The following is a 19,136-nucleotide window of genomic DNA, read 5'->3' as shown; positions in this document are numbered from 1 at the left end:
TTTTTAGCAACTTTCATAAATGCTGAAAGAATGGAAGCCAACATGAAAATGGAACTTAGTTTCGGGCATGGCTTGAATAGAGAAGCCAGTCTGGCCCTCCCATGACAGAAGAGGACAGTGAGGTCACTGATTGGACCTGTCAATCAGTGGTCACTTAGTGAGGATCTCCGTCCCCCTTCCCTGGTACCAGACATCAGGACAGGGATCAGAAAGAACCACAGTGCTGGGAGTATGCTCCAGGACTGATTCTGAAATTGACTAGCCATGTGCCTTAAGACAAGCCACCAGTCCTTTTTGAGCGTGTGTGAATGGTGATTGTGGTAACACCTACTTCATATGAGGGTGGTTGAAATTAGATGAGAAAATGAATACAAAAAAGTTTGCCTAAAATAAGTCTCTTTCACCTCCCTGTACATTTCTTTGCACCATCTAATCTATAATTATTTCAAAATTTAAAAAGTTTAAATCAATCAATCAATCAATCTCTTTTCTACTCATCTCTATATTGCTAGGCTGTCATAAATTAAAGTAGAAAGATTGTGCCTTACAAAGTTCTCTGTCTCCAGTACTATGAGAGTGCACTGCACAAGGAATGTTGAAAAGTTCTTTGGTGATGATGATGTTGATGATGATGATGATGATGATGATGGTGATGATGATGGTGATGATGATGGTGATGATGATGGTATCAGTAGCACTGATGAAGTAAAAAAGTATACATATATATATACACGTATGTATAGTCAACATATATATAGTCAACGATATACATATAGTCGACAAGGAAATACCAAAATATATTGGAAATACCAGCCATAATCTTTTGGAGGTAGGATTATTACAGGTGATTATGAGATTAAGGTTTGTTCTCTTTTTAATACTTTTCTACATACTCCACATTTCTTGCATGAACACATATAACTTCTGTAGTGGATGTTTTAGTGGAGGGCAGCTTTACAAAAAATAAAGATGATCGAGGTCACGAAGAGAAGCTGAGAGTCCATTCTGACCAACTGGAAATTATGTATACATATGGATAGATGAAAAGAAAAAATAAAAGATCAACGAACAACTTTAAACCATTCCTTTGACCCTTACAAATCCACTTGGTGGCTTTGGGACCTCACTGCTATGGCTTTCAATTTTGACTGCAGAGCAGACTCTCCTGAGAAGCTTTTAGAAACACATCATCCAGTCTCACCACAGGCCAACCGAATGGGAGTCCCTGGGGATAAGACATGGGTACCGGGGGTAGGCAAGAGCCAGGTCATCCTGCAGCAGAGGAGTGGGCACCGTGGCCTCCTGGGTTTGTTCTCACCTTGGGTGTAAATCCAGTGACACTAGAACAAACAGCAGAGACAAAAAATGAAATGACTAGATATAGATTTATTTCTCTTTAATCCCCATTTCCTCATGTCATCGAGCGGCCCTTATTCAGACCAGACGCTGGGCTGTCCTGACAATGTCTCCCCCCTGCCCCACCGCATCCTTGTCCTATAACCTCACACTCACTGAGGCAAAGGAGAAGTCACTTCGAGTGTACTCAGGGCACCAGTGAGAGCTCAACATGAATTATTCATCACACCACCCCCATCATGCTCTCAAGATGGAGCCCCCAGTGCCGACTTGAAGTCCAAAAATGTGGGAAAGTTTATTTCTCCAAAACATTCCTGATTTGTAATGTGCTTTCTAAAAATGTTCTAACTGACCAAGCCCCTGCTATATTTAGCCACAACATTTAAAGAAATGTTCCTTACACTTTATAAGGCGGGCTTTGAAAAGCATGAGTTTAGGAAAAACTGCTCCCCAGTTTGGTCCCTTTCTCCCCAGGAGAGGGGTGGAGACTCTCCTTGGCCTAAAGGAATGGTCTTGGTATTGGGGGCATAAATAAGGAGTTTTATTCATTCCCAAGGCTCTTGATTTCACAATGCCTAGATGGCCAGCCCTGGGAGCCCCTTCTAAGCTCCTGGGAAAAGCAACAAAAAACCAAAGGGACTTTGCTCTCTTCAGCCTGTGAAAATCAACTCTCCCGAGGTTTTCCTAGGATCCCCTGCCATGTGTAGCTTCTTATTTTGCTTTTGGTTTCGTGTTCAAATGGTTGGATCATCTCAAGAGCTGTAACACTGCAATGAACAGATGAAAATGGACACCAGCCCACTCGGGGTGGGAGAACTGAAGAAGTCAGCCCCCAGGAGTCTTCTGTTACCTCCAGAATTATAGAACGTGAGCAAGAGTTGTTGGTTTACGATTTTGTTACCAAACTAAGAAGTCACAAATGCACTCTTAAAACAAAAGTGTTTAGATTAGAGGCTGTGTCTGTATACAGCGATAAGATCTCCCATTACTGAACGCTTTCTGTGTGCCAGGTATTCGTATATATTAACTAATTTAATTCTGACTATGGCCCTATACAGGAGGAGTCATGATTATCTCCATTTCACGGATGAGAACTGGGGCAGACACGGTCCGATAAATTTATACCTATCATTTAATTTACTCCTTACAATAGCTCAGTGAGGCAGTTACTAATATTATCCCCACTTATACAGATGAGAAAGTTAAGGCACAGAAGAGTTAAGTTACTTTACCAATGTCACACAGCAAGTAAAAGGAGAGCTGGGTCATTAGCCTCTGTCTGGTGGGCTCCAAGGCCACACATATAACAAGGTCAATGTACACCTCCCCACTCCCACCTGAGTATCAAATTGCTGCATGGTAATGAATCAATAAGTCATGAACAAGAGGAGTGTGTCTACAGAGACTTGGAAAAGAGTAGTAGATGGTGACCTACCTGGGAAAGATTTGTGATGCCCGGATGCTGGAATTTATAATATTTTACATTGCACATTATGAAGATCTGAGTCATGTCTTAAAGTTCCTGTTGTACAAGGTGGCATGATCTTGTGAACACCAGGGTGTCATCCCTTCACCCTTCCAAGAGGGTCTGACTTAGACGCTGCCCAAGGCCAAGACTCTTCTAACTTTGCACCCTACTTCCTCTGGACTTGGGCTGGAGGACACACTCACCAGTGTGTGGTCCATGTGTTCTGGATGGGTCAGGTGGCATCAGCCACATTCAGGACACCACCGAGTATGGGATAGCTTTGTTTTAGGTGCTCAACAAACTGATAACAAATCCATGTACAGTCAGTCATTCACAGTCCCTGGCAACTCAGCAAGACCTTCCCAGGTACAAAGCTATGAAGGCAGAGTCTGTATGGCCACGGGCAGGCTCAGCCTGCCCACTTAAGAGGGTCTCAGATTAGGGTTTGGAGCCACCTTCTCTTAGAAGCTTGCCAGATGGGAGCATCCAATCTCCTAGAAGTCCAGATGTAGACACCAGTATTCTCTGAGATATCCTAGTGTGGGCTCTTGGACATCAATTGTGTGGTCAGGGCAGCTGCAACCAACTAGCCCCTGTGTTCTGACCACCTCTGTCTGCCCCACTTCCAGCTGGGTGCGTTCTCAGTCCCTGTTCTCCCCTGCAGGCTGACCGCTGTGGACTGCATTATCTAGGCCCCCTATAGGCTTGACTTCTTCCAGGTTCAGCCAATCAGAGGTATCAACATGAGGCTGGAGGCAGGGAGAGGAGAGAGGCTGATTGTTTCTTCTTGGCTCCAGCCTGTGCCAGCCCTGTGGCTACATTCACCCTGGGTGTTCCCCTCCCCTGAATCACTCCCACCATAACTAGCCCCTACACCCTTGTCTTTCCCAGTGGCCCATCTAAGTGGGTTTCTGTTTCCTGCCAGAACCCTGATTCTTGTGCCTGATGGAAAAAGGACACTGGCACCAAATCTTCACTCTGCCACCTCCCCTTGCCCTCCCTCCTCACTGTCAGGGTCAATAAAGACACTTGACTTGACTATGTCCCCCCAGGACTTATGACAGGTCCTCTAGCTCCCTCCCTCCAGCCACCTCCCAGGGGAGAACTATATTTCGTGCTCTGTCTCATCTGCCTACCATGGTATAGACCCTGGGCTTCAATCCATATCTGACCCATGAGCCCAGGGCAATTGGCATTTGGACACCATTGAAGAGACATACCCCCCAGTTCAGCCCAGGCCTTCTACTTCCTATCACCCCACTCTAGGTCACTGGACACATCTATGGTATCTGCCTGATCCTCAGATCCCCAATTTTGAGGCCTCCAGGTAAGGACAAGTATAGTAGAGAACTTGCCATTTGGTTATTTAGGCATTTTTAGAAAAACTGCTCAAAAGGTGAATCAAGAGAATTACTTTTCCAATAAACTAATGCTCTTTAATTTTAATAATGAACTTTGCTTATTATCATGTATATTTTCAACTCTATGAAACAAGCCCAACTTCGTGGAAGCAAGACTCCATGTATATGGGAAGTCCACCAAGTCCTGGCTCCCACTCTAGCTGGTTCCTGGAAACGTCACCCGCTTTGGTGATGTTAACATTAGTCTTCCAATGTCCATACAGATGGGCCCTGGTCTTCGGCTGTAACAATAACATCATGTGTGGTTAATGCTTTAACCCACACATAGATATACACTGGCCACTCTGCTGAAATGGTAGAGACCACGAATGGCCTCCTTTTCAGAGAGACACAATTATATCCAAAAATGGCTAACTACGACCTGTTGAAGTTCTAGAAAATTTTATGGGGCATTTGAGACCCAGAGGCTATGAGCCTCTACCAGAGCCCACAAATATCCAAAGCCTGACAAAGCGAAGGCCTTTGCAAAGTTCTCTCATCTTTGTAAAGTCATGGAAATGAAGGTCTCATTTTGGTATGTCTTCCAAGATTCTTTCATAAACTCTTGGTTAGTTGCACTATAATAGTGCAAAAGCCAAATTATCCCTGGCTTAAGCTGTACAGAAAAACAAAATCTTTCCCAAAGTATCAATACTTGGGTTGTTTTGAAAGAATGCAACACTAGATTTGAGACTATCTGTCCCACCTATATGCAAAAAAGACGAATTTCTGAGCATCCATGTAAACTAAACATATGTATACGCACATACATGCATGTATACATGTATATACATACCCACATACATACACATTACATATTTATCATTATGCATACACCTCCCATATCCCCCCTTATGGTCATTGTACTCGTGTGTGTGTGTGTGTGTGTGTGCATGTGCGTGACAGAGAGAGACAGAGACAGAGAAAGATCAGGACTTGAACCAAACATCATTTACAGAAAACAGAATCTGTTCACTTTTTTAGATGAGAGCACAGAAGCATACCTTCAGACTGCCTAAGAGTAGAATAATATGGTTACTTCTGGTTTACCCTAAATATTGTTTTAATTAAAAGTAGAATCCATTTCTTGGTCTCAATGATCCCTAATTTGGAACCATGATTAAATCTGGAACATTAAAAAGGCTATTTGGATTGCTAAGACCCAAAGCTCCTCTTTCTCTTCAGTAGGAAGAAATATACATAAAATTGTATAGAACACATAGAAAATGGCCCACATAGAAAATTTCTCTTGGTTTTCCTAAACCAAATGAATGTATGAATGAATTTGGATATAATTGTATCTGTTAGAATTTCTCTTTATGTATGGATAAATCCTCTTACAAAGTAGATACACACTTCTACCTTTTTTCTGTGACATAAAAATAATGTTTATATTATACTTTTGTACCCGTAACTCTAAAATACCATCCCTTTAAAATGGCAGTATTTGATTTTTGGCTTCTCCAGAAAATAGCCATCATAAATTAACAAAATATACAAGATAGCAAATCAAACACACACACACACACACACACACACACATACACACACACACACACACACGACACACGTGCATGTGTGCGTGCGCACACACACACACACACAGGAAAAATTCAAAATGTACCCTATACAGTAGAATTTTTATCTTACTTTTTGACATTCAGGCAGTATCCACTGGTCCTGGGCTTTTCTGCTCCAGCTCCTAGAGCCCCCTCGAGATGCTGATCGGGTCCCAAATATAATCCCAGTATCCTCTTATTACACTGTTTGTTTATTCCCCCCAGTAATCCACTGAATCAGTCATTGAGAGGTTAATGAAAATACAACTTTATTCACAGACACTGAGACTTTGAGATAACAAAATAGCCAATGACAACCCTTCCACCACGTTTTAAGTTAATCAGAGTGAGCCTAGATCTCAGCGATGGGATGTCATCAAAGTTCTTAAAGTCAAGGGCACTCTGCAGCTCACTAAAGTGTTCCCACCAGCCTGATAGAAAGCTGTCAAGGAAACATTTATGAGTCAGTAGCACATGGCTTTCAGGATGAATTCTCAGAAAGTCAACTCTGTGCCTAGTAATTATTATTATGCTTGTCCTAAATGTCCTTTCCAACATATTAACCAATCGTCTTTCTCATTGTAAAGTTTGTGTTCATTTTTATGTAAATCCTAGAAACTATTTAAAAAGTTACTTTGAAGACCTATCTCAGCCCACCTCCAGGAACTCATGACTTATTGTGCTTTTCCCGCATCAGATAAAATTAACTCGGTGGTTCAGGAAATCAAGTTTCAGAACCCTTAAGACAACCCCAAGAGGTTAGATGCATTTCCCAAAAGTTCCAAGATGAACAGGATTGTGAAAATCTCAATTTTCTTAACCAGATCTTTGTTGCAGACCCCTGCCATGTGGCCCACCCCTCCCACCAGACTTCTGGTCACCTCCATAGGGGGTTTATTTACCTGCAGGCTCTGGGTCTGCTTGGTAGGGGCTGGAGTGAGGAGGGGGTTCTGGGTTGCAGACTAGGATGCAGTCACCAGAGAATGTCTGAAAGAATCCTCCCACCATGCCTCATATGCTTGGGGGTGCAGAGAGCAGCCTCCAGTAGATACCAGCAGATTCCCTTACTCTTTCCAGCACCAACCCATCTCTCCCTGTATCTTCTCTTCATGTGTTTGTTTCCTCCGACATCTTTTGATGAATAGTAGTCCTTCATTACACAATTCTGGAAAATGGAGCAACAGTCAACTCTAGATCTCGAAAACAAACATGGAAATCGAAAATCCTGTGTTGTCTGAGACATCTTCCCTCCCCTTCACACACCTCCGGCCTCCCCTGAAATCTTTGATCCCTTAAAAACAAAAGCAAAAAGATAAGATGACTGCTATCGTTGGTAACATGCATTGGAGAACATATGTATCGACTAATGAGCTAGAATAATGTAACACAATGCTATATTACATAGAGTGCACGTTCTTAGCAGAAGTTGTTAATATAAACGTTCTCACAGGGCAATTTTTATAGTAAAAAGAGTCAAGTATTTAGTGAAAGAAGAGAGCATGTTCCTTTTACTGTCTAGAAAGGAAAAAAAGAGAAAATTTTTCTATTTAAAATAAAAGTGTAGTTTCTCATCTTTCACCTGGACATCGGTCATAAATCCTCACCAGGCCCTAGATCTGCCAAAGAACCTGAAAAACGGGTCATCCGCCAGGGTGGGAGTGGAGGGGGGGAGGGGCACACCTCGACTGTGAACACCCATCACTCAGATGGGTCAAAGCCAAGGCCTGAGTCACAGCGACAATCCAGCCGGCAAAGGTCAGATGGTGGCTTTCAGATTGAAACAACCACAATGTGTCTGTCCTGCTCTTGGGTTGTCTGGGCCCTCGGGTGCCCCAAACACACAGGACCTGTAGTGGGTGGCTGTAGATCCCGCCATTAGATTGACCTAAGGTCAAGGAATTCCCCTGCTCCCACGGTAAGAGGTCTGAGATGCTGAAGTCCCAGCTGGGCAGGGTCTTTTCAACCCCAAGCCGCTCCTGGTTCTGGGGAGATCCCCTTGGAGGAGCCAGGTGAGCTTGCCCACCTGCGCGCAGAAGTTGGAAGCATTTCCCAGGATCCACACCTCAGCCGAGGAAAAGATCATTCTTTAAAAAGTGACTCCTACCACCAGCGGTGGGAGCCGTGGCGGCTCACGAGAGAGAAGCTCTGACCAGGGCGAGGGAAAGAACAGCGCCGCTGTTCGCTTTACTGGAAGTGAAGCACTGTGTCAGGGAGCTGCAGAGGGAAGTAGGAAAGGAAAGGGATTCCGAGCTGGTAAAAGCCGCCCTGGACGTGTGGGTCGAGCATCAGAGAAGCGTTGAACGGGGGACGGAGGCTAGTGGAGGTGGCCAGAAGCGAGGTACCCAGACAGCCGCCAGGCCCCTGCTTGGCGCCTCTCAGGAGCTCAGCCCCTTCAGCCGGCTTATGGACCTGTCGTCCCGCCAGGATACTGTCTATGCTGAAGCTCTTGGACTTGCCGGAGCCCTTCGGAGAGCTGCGAGAGACAGGGCGTAAAGGGGACCCCGGACCATCCACCATGCGCGCTGGCTGGCCCACGACCACCGCCGCTGCGCCCTGGACGGCGTCCCCCGCAGCCTCCTCTGGGGACGCCGGCTCCGGCCAGAGGCAGGGTGCCGGCGTAGAAGAGCCTTCCGGGAGGGGCCATGGGTGTGCCGGCGCTCCCTCGCGGCTGGGGGTCGCGGGGCCCGGAGGCCTGCCCGGAGGCCCTCCCCCGCTCCCCGCCTGGGGCTGCGCTTCAGCGCCGCGCTGGTGCGTCTCGGCACGGGCCCGCTTGGCCTCCGAGGCCCCGGGGCCGGGCTTGGGCTTCCTTTTCCGGCGCCGGTAGTTGCCATTCTCGAACATATCCAGGCAGCGAGGGTCCAGCGTCCAGTAGCTGCCTTTGCCCGGCCTCCCTTTCTCGCGCGGCACCTTGACGAAGCAGTCGTTGAGGGAGAGGTTGTGGCGGATGCTGTTCTGCCAGCCCTGCCGATTGTCGTGGTAGAAGGGGAAGCGGTCCATTATGAACTGGTAGATGCCGTTGAGCGTGACCCTCTGCTCGGGCGCGTCCTGGATTGCCATGGCTATGAGCGCAATGTAGCTGTAGGGCGGCTTCTGAGGGGGCTCCGCCCGGCCCGAGGCAGCAAGAGCGGCTGCGGGGGCGAAGGCCAGAGGCAGCCCGGGTCTCTCGGGGCCGTACAGATAGAGCATGGGCGAGGCAGCCAGGGCAGGCAGCTGGGAACCAAAGAGGTGGCTCATGGCGAGTGGGAGCCGGCGCTGCGCTCCCTGCGACGCAGGCGACCGGGAGGCTTAGGGTCTGCGCCCTGCGCCGCAAGGGCCCTCCTGGGGAGCCCGCCGAAAGTCTGCCTCCCACTCTGCCGCTCTCCCCGGCCGCTCCGCGCTCTGTCCCTTCTTCATGGCTTTAAAAATGTTAAATAATTGTTGTAAGTTTGCTATTATATGTTGACTTAGCGCTGGAAAATAAATTGTCTATGATAAACAGTCGTTGTGTTCTCAGCCCACCCACATTAATTAAAATTTCATTGCTGAAAAACTCCAAGCTTTTCCCTCCACGTGTCTTTTTGATACCAGCCAATCGGTTTCGGGGCTATTCCTTCATTTGTTTATAGAATTAGTCTGTTGATAAGTCCGCCCACCCAAGTTGAATCAAGCTGTGTTTATTTGGAAAAATTTCCGGGCACCCAATATATAAACGCACTGATCTGATGTTTGAAATATCACGTCCACCCCTTGACGCTGTAAGCACACACAGTCAGCGAGGCAGGATGTGGACCTCGGTGGCTGGGAGCGGGGTCTGCCGGGCCAGGAAGGAGAGGTGGAGATGGTGGGGGGCAGGGAACAGGGATGAGTTTTACCGCTGGCTTGAGGGAGCCCCGAAATACCAGGGCCTCCCACGAAAAGGTTTCTTCTCCCAGGCTTAATAGGAGATGTAGAGATGGCACCGTCTCGCAAAATGCCTTCTGAAGTCTTTGAAAGCTTTACATTTGTTGGGGGGAGAGGCGAGCTCTAACTAAGAGGTTTGGGAGTCTGTTGAGAAAAGGATGCAGTCCTTGGAAAGATTCGGACACGCCCCGAAGAAGTCAGAGCACTAGCCAGGGCCCTAGCATCCCAAAGGCAGCAAGCTCGGACCTCCAGGGCTCCCTGGGGACACCGGGAAAAGGACTCCAGGAGCCCAACCTTTCCTGAAGCCAACCCATCAGGCGCAGGGGAGCTGGAGAGGGCATGGGTTACCTGGTCCACAGCTCGGTTCAGGAAAGTTTCAGAATAAACCCGATTGGAAAGTTCATGGGGGGAGAAACTAAAGTCTTTCTGATGGCGCTGAGGTTCCAAGCAAGACACGCCATAAAAGGGGAATTTGGCAGCTGGCGCGGGAGAGCTGGTATTTGTGAATGCGGGTCTCTTGCTTTATATTCTGCGCTTTCCTGTTTATAACAAGGAGGGGGGTTATAACAACTTTACAAGTGCACACAGCTGGCTCGTGATTACATTAAGCATTTGGAAAGCCTGCTTGCTCTCCGACGACCCACCCACTCACCCTGGGGTGCAAGTAACCCCCCCATCTTATTTTACATTTAGCCACGTCAGGGTTTGAATCAAAAACCCTGGATGATGCCTATTCAGAAGGAGGTGTCTCTGCTCTCACTCCACTGCATTGCGGGGGGAGGGGACATGTAGCGTGACCAGTTCCTGTTTACGATCTCTGCTGAATATTTTTTAAAAGAAAAAAAAAAAAAAAGCACTCCGGATAACTGAATTAGCTTTCATTGAGTAAATCGGTCGCGATGCCAAAGAGAAGGAGGGGTGGGGAGGCAGGTGGGTGTAGAAATGGCCCAAGCCTGGTTCCCAGCGGGAATGGGAAGAGAAGCACTAAGCGTGCATTGGGGTGGGGTGGGGGTGGGGCTGCCGCTGCTGCTGTCGCAGAGAGGCGACAACTGCTGCAGATTGGTTTAGAGGGCTCAGGAGAATCTCACTCCAAAATGGAGTCCAGAAGGTAACTCCAGTGTTTGGAGGTTTCGGATAGCCCACTGCGGAGCGAATACGTTTGAAATACGCAAGCAGGGTCGGAAAACCAGTTTGGGTGCAGGCGCGGCTTGAGGCAGCAGCGCCAGGCTAGGCCCTGGGACACCTTCAGGCCTCCGTCCAGGGCGCTGCATTTCTAACTTAGGCCAACTGTTCAGCCCAGCCTACCTGGGCCTAGGTCTTGAGGATGGCCTTCTTGCCCGGAGGGGGGCGGGACGCTGTCCTCTCTCTGGATCTCTTGCTCTCACCAGAGCACCCCTTTCAACCTTGGAGTTAGAAAAGAGCCTTAATGCCTGCGCATTTGCAACCCGCGGGCCTCACAGCTCCGGGGATCCCCCAACTTCTCCAGACCAACGCGCCCCAGCAAGCTCAAGTTTGGATCCAGCTGGGTCTCCGGCCTCAGCGCCCGCTCTAACAGACCCAGAGCAAGAGAGAAACGGGTGTCACTATGCACCTCCTCCCATTTCTGCACCCGGGGCCCTTCCTGGTGCTTCGCGGCACCCGGAGTCCAGCGCGCACATCCCTGCCTCTTCCCGAAGGGCACACCCGCAGCGACGCTTCTTCTAAACTCTAAAGGCAAATCCGGGCTTGGATTCATACAGTAATAACCACCACCCAATTTGGGCATGGGCCGGACGCGGGCGGAGACACGCGCGGCTAGTGGGCGGGCACTGATAGTAAACGGGGTGGGGGGTAGGGGTTAAGAAAAAAGAAAACCCAAGTTCTAGTCGCGGTCTGGAGAGGCGCATCCAGCCCCGCGCATTTGCAGAAGTTTGCAACGTCTCCCAGGGGTTCCAGTTGTAAAGCTCCGGCCCGACACTCCAACCCGCTCCCTCGCGGGGATGGAGCCTAGGCTCCCAGGTGAAGAGTTTTGAAACTTAAACTTGAGCCTAGGAGGAGCTGCGATAGGAAGGATCGCGCCGGGGCTTATTTCCGGGGATCGCATGGCACAAGACCCTAGCGTCCCAGAGCCAATGCGCCCTCGTGCGGAAGCTCTGCCGGGTGAGGACCGAGCGGAGGTCCGGGGGCGGGGGTAAAGGGTGACTGCCGAGTCTGGGAGACAGCCGTGGGTGTCCCAGAGAGCCAGATAGAGATTGAAAGTTCCCTGAAGGTTCATAAGTCTTCAGATCCCAGAAAAGCGCATTCATCTCTGAAGTCAGTGCGGGCTCTTCTACCAGCCAGCAGGAAAGCCCTGAGATGGCCGGATGCTGCGGGAAGGACCTCGGAGCTTCCAACCCTGGGGCCCCAGCGGAAATCGGGTTCAGCGTGAGATGAGGGCAGACGGTACCATTACCAGCCCCAACCTTTCGGGAGTAACCCTTTTCCTTGGGCACGCTGGGCGGAGGCCAGGCACCAGCCAGAACCAAAGAGGCCTCTGAAAAAAGAGGCTGAAGGGGAGAGATGAGCTTTAATCACTGCCTGCTCGCCAACAGGAGCATCTACCCTTCTTTGCTCTGCTAGTAAATAAAAGAAGCACAGTTAATGATGATGTGGGTCATCTCTCCAAATATATACTTTCCTTAATAAGTGTGAAAACAGTTAACAATAATCCTACCATATATGCAATATGTTTGAGAAGAATGAGGGCAAAAATAAGCAGGACTTAGCCAGGTCACCTCACTGACATCCTAAAAAACATTGGAGAAGTTGATGATAATAAGGATACTATTAATAAGTAAAATGTACTAGAGGCTACTATGTGCTGGCACTGTTCTAAGTGTTTTCCTTGTGTTAGGTCATTCCATCCTCATAGCAACCCTAAGAAACAGAAATCTTTATCATTCCCATTCTGCAGACTGGGAAACTGAGGCCAGGAAGTTACCTCATCTCGGGTCCCCCACTGGGAAGTGTTATAACACCATAAAAACAATCGCATTATAATAGCTGCTATATGCGGCCTCTAAGGGCCGTGTGGAAGTTCTCTTGAGGGCCCTCACAAAATCTATGAAAGAGGGGGGACTTGCCCATTTTACAGATAGTGAAACTGAGGCAGGGCACAGAACACCCTAAGACATCGGAGGCAGTAAATAGCAGAAATGTGAGCAGAACGCACACAATTTCCTCCAAAGGTGGGTTCTCTGAGATCTGACCACCTCAGGTGTTACAGAGACTCAACGAGATGTGCCTGGAGTAAGTAAAGGGAATGAGGCCCTCTAGAGAGGAGAGGTATGGGGCACCCCCCCCACGAGCTAGGAGAGTTGAGGCATTATAAGTAGGGAACCCAGAGTCCTCACTTACCTCCTACCAAAACCCAGAAGATGTTCTCCTCCCCTCCTTTCCTCTCCTACTTCGAAAGGATGAAAAGAGGGTAGAGCAGGGTCTTCTACTGCTTCTCTGCGGTGGGGGTGGATGGGAACCTTTGGCCATTCGCCTCATGCTGAATGAAGCCCAGAAAGCAGGGCAGGAGTTTCCTAATCACTGATTTCTTTAGAGCTCACCTTGTTCCTAGAAGTGATTTAAAGGGTCTAAACAGGGGAAGTTAGGGCATGTGCACTGTTCTGCCCAAGCAGTTTAGCCTGATATAAGCAGTTGAGTTCCAGGATTCCTTTCTCTTCTGTTACCCAGGTAAACCCTACCAACTAACAGTGAGTCCTTACTATGGAGTAAGTGAGTCCAACATGTGTTGGATTCATTTATCTTAACAATGGCCTTATTGGATGATCCTGTTATTTTTCAGTTGAGAAATGAGCCCAGAGAGCTTGAGGTAGCTTGCCCAAGGTCACACAAACCCTCGGCTGGCTTGTGCAGAGGGCCTGAGCTGGTGAATGTGGATTCAGCTGAGAGGGAAAGGCTCCATTGGGGAGCCCGCCTGCAAAAATAACAGAGAGGCAGAGAGAGCCCAGAGGGGCTGCTGGGAAAGGGAAGGCCCAGAGCCAAGGGCCATTGAGCCAGGGGTCAGAGGGCACTCTCTGGCCTCTATGACCTTCCAGCCTGGGTGGGCATAGACTGAGCACAAAGCTGTACCCCAGGCTGAGGAGGCGAGGGATTCCTTCCCAATGCTCCCCAACTCTAGTCACTTAAAGGGACCTTCAATGCCAGCAAGCTCGTCGATCTGTCAACCCACCCTCTTTCCTCCACTTCAGCTTTTCACACCCTCACAGCCCCAGGATAAAATCTCCACAAGCCTGACACTGGAAAAAAGCATAGCACCAGAAAGACACGTTCAAAAATCAAACTGTACACAAACTACGTCTCTCTGCCTTGGCTGCACAGCAGGCATGTCGCAAAAGTGAGAGAAAGGCTTACACAAGTCCAGGCGGTGGCGTCCTCCCAGGCGCAGTGGCCGTCCCTGGCTGCGGCAGCCCAGTCTTCCAAGCTCCATAAAACATTCCACCCCTTCCTCACATGCCATGTCAAAAAGCAAACATTTCAAACACCTTGGTGAGCTGAGGCCACGCATGAAAGAGGCAGGCGGGGAATGCTTCTCAAAGTTTGGGAAAACATTTAAAGTATGTGATGCCAGAAGGCAGTCACTGGTCGCTCAGCCTAATGTGCCCTGCTCACCTGGAGTCCAGCTCCCCAGCCATCCCTGGCCTGGCTGCCCCCAAAGCATAAACCCTCAGATCTCTACTTGTCCACTTCCACCACACAGTCAGGAGTGTATGGTCCAGGGATGACACGGGCAAACATTCCACGAGGTGCCAGGCACAGCCTCCAAGACCTAAGCACATTCTACAAGAAACTTGGTTCTACACATTAATCAAGGGTGTCTTTTCTTGGTGTTACTCTCTCTACCCACCTCAGGTTTATGGTTATCAATAAATTCCCATCAGGTCAACCTTGCTCAACACCCCGTCTAGTTTTGGGGTTTAGGGAGGAGTGAGGAGCAAGGAGGCAGGAGCTCAGCCACCAGGGCTCTTTGTTGTTTTATTTTTGTTTTTTTTGTTTGTTTGTTTTCAGTTTTCATTTTTTAAGGGGGACCTGGGAACTATGCTCTCTGTGCTTTGAGTACGGCTCACAAGCCTCTCCCAGGCCCAGAGGTAACCCCCAGGCAGTCTCAGGGTAGAGGAGAGGATGTGGACCCCCAAAGATTTATGAGCCATGTGCTGAAGTTCCCAGGACCCTGTGTTTTCTTCCCTCCAATGTGGGATCTTCATTTCTTGCCAGCAGGGAGGGGGAACGGGGATAACTGGGGGACCATGGCAGGAGCCCCAACTATGTTGGGAGGGAAAGTGCCGGGCTGTCCCCAAAGCCCTTACACTCACCTGGTCATGTTAGAGATGAGAAGACCCAGGGGAGAAGGGGAGTGGTTTGTTTACACTGCAAGATGTGGTCTTCTAACTCCTAGCCCAGAGTCCCAGCAATTCAAGGATACAAGTCACCACTGATTATTGGTGTTTATGGGGAAAGGCCACTTGAACCAGTGCAGGGAGGACCAGCTAGCCATAGAACCAAATCCAGCCTTGGGACAGAGGCTGGGGCTGGGTCACACACCAGCAGTCCCTTCTCCTTGAAAGCAGCGAGGTTGAGGCATCTCTCCGAGTCTTACGAGTCTTACGAGAAGTGGAGGCTACTCCAGCTGCCACCTCTCTGGGGCTGGGAATCTTGGGATGTTCAGAAGCCACGGGTCTCTTGAAGCAGACTGTATCTGTCAAAACTGGACGCTATTTAGAGACACCATCTACCCAGCTAAGGCCAGTCTGAGATGCAGCAGGATTTTAACCTTGAGGGAAATGGTTTCTGACTTGGTATTAGGGTTGCTTCCATGTTATTTGCAATATCTTTGAGACCTGCTGAGCTGCATCTTATCGGGCCAGGAAGGAACATGGTTATCAGACATGGCTTCATGCAAACTGCGTTCCCGTGGACCGCAGAGCTGCCCCGGCCAGGAGACCAAGTAGCCTGCAACGAGCTTTTGGGCCCTTCCATCACTGACCTCCTTTCCCCTTTTCCTGAAAGGCCCTGGACCTTCCAAGGACGGAGTGGCTGAAGGAAGGGGCAGCGAGTGAATCTGAGCCAAGCACATAGTCTTTGCGCCCAGGTAGCAGACACACAGCACAAAGATGCGCAGGGTGGCCACAAAGACAAGCAAAGCAGCCCAGACGGTGCCCGGACTCCATGGCTGCCCAAGGTGTTGCACTGAGGGATCTTCCCACTCAATGGGGAGCAACAGATGCCCTGAGGCCACCCCCAAGGCCTGAGGTCTGCATCGGGGCTGTGAAGGCCAGACTGAGCCAGCTCTGAGCTCACGCCCAGCACATGGTCAACCTTCTGGCACTGACCATCAGGGCCTCAGACTGCAGAAGTCTAGGGGATCTGGGGGGGTGACCCAACACATCCTGGCCTGACATACCCCTCCACTCTGCCTTACTAGATAAAGCCCCCAAACACAATTTCCCCCAAGTTGCCCACATTCCCAAAGGAATGGAAGGGGCCCTCGCCATGACTGCCACCAGATAGGGGGAAACTTCTCGAGCTACCCACTCCAGTGAGTGGCCCACACACAGTGGGGACTTTAAGAAGCCTTCCCAAAGGTAGAAGATCCAGGGCAGATGGTTTCAGACGCAGCGTGGGGTCTCTCAGCCCCGCTCCACCCCATTTCTCTCCCTTTATTCTCAATGTGTCTCTCAGACCTGGTCTGAGTTCCAAATCTTAAGATGAGGACAAGCTTTCAGGGAGGACTCTTTGAAATATCTAAAGGAGGAGAAGCCAGCTAAAATACTCTCCTATCCTCCTGCGGCAAACAGCATGAAGAGAACGGGAGCAAAATGAAACCAGAGTGCCAGAGCCTGGCAAGGAGTTAGGCAAGGAGCCGGGCAAGGAGCCGGGCAAGGAGCTGGGCTGCCTCTTTATGCAGCTCAGAAAGGGGGTCTCGGTCTCTCGCTCCTTCTCTCTCTCACTCCCTCTTCCTCTTCTCCCCTCTCTCTCTCCCTCTCTCTGTAGCTGGCTGGTCCAGATCACTCAACCAAAACACTGTGGCCTGGGGGCCTGCTGAAAGTCCAGCACCAAGCACCAGGGCTCCCCGTTCCTGCGCATTATGAAAAGGAATAAAATGCAGCCTTTAAGTTTTAACCACATGCCACCTCTGGGGCTACAGACTGAAAGAATCTGTGTCACTCGTATGCGGAAAATTATTATACCCCCAATTCTATCTCAGCGTAACGGAGAGAAAATGCCATGTTTAAAATAACAACACAACACCCAGGTTACATTGAACGCCACTGGATTAAGGAAAATCACCTTTTGGAAAATCATCCTCACCTGAAATATTACGTTCACAAGGAGCTTGGCCCTTGGCAAGGTACAGCTCACCTGCTGGGGCGGGAAACATTCCCAATTTGTAGCTCTGGCCCCAAAATTCACACGCAGAGACCAGCAGGGGAGTTGTGGGTTTCAGCCAGTGAAATAGATAACAAAGCCATTTTCCCTTGGCCACCTCTCACAGAGGCTGAATTGCTATTAAAAATAAAAAAAAATGAGCTATCAAAATTGAAAAGAAAAATAATCTCATTATTTGAAGTCTCTAAAAGGTTGATGAATTTAGAACTCTAAAGGCACTGGAAATTATTTTTGAAGGGCTCTGAGGCTCTACAATTTTTCACTGCAATAGAGTAAAGATTTAGAAATCAATTCGAGAAGTAAAGAGGTCTGAAATCTGCCCCTGATATGGCCACCGCGGGGATGGTCATTAAACGCGACAGACTCAGTCTCCTTTGGAACTTCACTGGCCCAGTTCAAATTCTTCTCTCAAAAACCATTAAACTGGGTAAGGAAGTCCGCATTTTAGGAAATTCAGGGAAAGCAGGACTCCCCCTGGTTTGTAGTTAGCTCATGGAAAATGTTTTTCCTCCTCTCCTAAATTGGGGATGGCTGGATATGCAAATGGAATGGCACTGTTTGTTTTGACAATTGGCATATTTTTCTGCATTTAGCAAAATGAAATACAGCAAATGACATACGGCAAGCAGTCCCTCAGGCAGCCGCTTCCAACAAGGACTGTTTCTCAACTGCCTCGGCCAGGGTGAGATTTTGAATTAATCGAAAGCCTTTTCTGTCACGAACAAGACAATAGGGGAGAGCCCCCATTCCTCTGTGATCATCTGTGTATATATGTCTACACATTTACCCACCTGATTATTGAGTAACAAAAATAATCAAAACAGGTGGATTCGCAAACACGCTTTGTTTTTTAAAAATGTGAGAACACAAACACACTGGTTTTTGGGCGGAAAAACAACATGGGTTTATTTTAAGGTAAGTACAACAATTAAGACCACATAAGACAAACACAGGTGAAGTTAAAAAATTTTAAGTTTTTTTTTTTCTTTTAGGAATGCTCAGGGAGGAATCTACTATACAAAACCATCACACTTTGTAAATAAAAAGATTCAGATACTTGACTTCTTTCTCCACCACCACCAACAAAAAATAAATTATTTTCTTGTTTTGTGAAAGACCTACAACTGGGAGAAGAATTATATCTCATAATTGTACAGGGGGGAAAACCCCACATAGATTTTTTTGAGTGTTCAATTTGGCAGTTAGCAATGGTTGGGCAAAATGAAAAAATTATCCAGTGAACTCAACTTTAAATATTATATTAATGGCTCTGAACAACAACAAAAAAATAGCCTGATTACAAATCCATACATTTGTACAGCACGGTTAGAGAAATTTAAAATTACACACAGCACATACAAAATCTATAGAGAACCCCATAAACCTATGAACCTATGGGGGTCTCTACAGAGAGTCATTACTGGGTCGCTATGGGATTTGGTCCATAACTTAATTTTGGAAACCCCGAGTGGAGCAGAGAGCACAGACATCCTGGTAGGGAAGGGGATTTTAAAATCAATATTCATTTGTTGGGCTGCCTCCCTTCATAGGGGCTTCTTGGGAATCTCAGAAACGGGGCGGCGAATTAAAGTTACCTGCAGCTTCCCAGAGGGCTGAGGCCGGCGCGCGCGCGCTCTGCTCCCGGGTCAGAGAAAAAGCTGGTGGACGTGTTTTGGTTCTTTTTGCTTCTCTGCAGCCTGACTGTCTGAGAGGGTCGCGTAGGGGAGGCGAAGCCAGAGCGGCCGCAGCCGGTCAGTATTTCGTGCAGTCGTAGGAATAGGGAGCGGCGTGACGATAGAGGGACGGCGTAGATCTGTAAGGTAGCTGACAGCTCGCGTTACCGCTCACCTGGGGTTCCCCGAGGGCCGAGTTCTCAATCCCCAGCCGGTGAGAGTTGAACATTTCCCGGACATTGGGGAAAGTCTGCTGCTGGGCCGCGAACGTGTGGCCCGGGAGATGGTTCAGGTCGCCGCTGTGGTTGAGATACCAGGAGGCCGCCTGGGCCGCGGCGGCCCCGGGCTGAGGCGCGGGCTGAGGCTGGGGAGCCGGCGGCGGCGG

General features: G+C 48.8%; 2 protein-coding genes across 2 annotated transcripts in view; both read right to left on the bottom strand.

Moving 5' to 3' along the window:
- Nucleotides 1–6,027: 6,027 nt before the first annotated feature.
- On the bottom strand, nt 6,028–17,801 carry FOXL1 (forkhead box L1). The gene is made up of 3 exons (XM_015600233.2): nt 11,254–17,801; nt 10,968–11,065; nt 6,028–10,201 (listed from the first exon to the last, which is right to left on the bottom strand). Exon 3 carries the CDS (start codon nt 9,015–9,017, stop codon nt 7,968–7,970), a length of 1,050 nt encoding a protein of 349 aa, XP_015455719.1. The 5' UTR covers nt 9,018–10,201; nt 10,968–11,065; nt 11,254–17,801; the 3' UTR covers nt 6,028–7,967.
- A 156-nt stretch (nt 17,802–17,957) lies between these two features.
- FOXC2 (forkhead box C2) overlaps nt 17,958–19,136 on the bottom strand; it is a 2,992-nt gene continuing 1,813 nt past the window's right edge. The window contains exon 2 of the mRNA XM_015600282.2: nt 17,958–19,135. Coding sequence (XP_015455768.1) covers nt 18,831–19,135 — 305 coding nt within the window. The 3' untranslated portion in view covers nt 17,958–18,830. The remainder of the gene's footprint in view (nt 19,136) is intronic.

Source organism: Pteropus alecto, unplaced genomic scaffold (genome assembly GCF_000325575.1).
Source record: "Pteropus alecto unplaced genomic scaffold, ASM32557v1 scaffold7, whole genome shotgun sequence".
In the NCBI taxonomy this organism is placed as follows: domain Eukaryota; kingdom Metazoa; phylum Chordata; class Mammalia; order Chiroptera; family Pteropodidae; genus Pteropus; species Pteropus alecto.
This window is presented reverse-complemented; position numbering and strand designations above follow the sequence as displayed.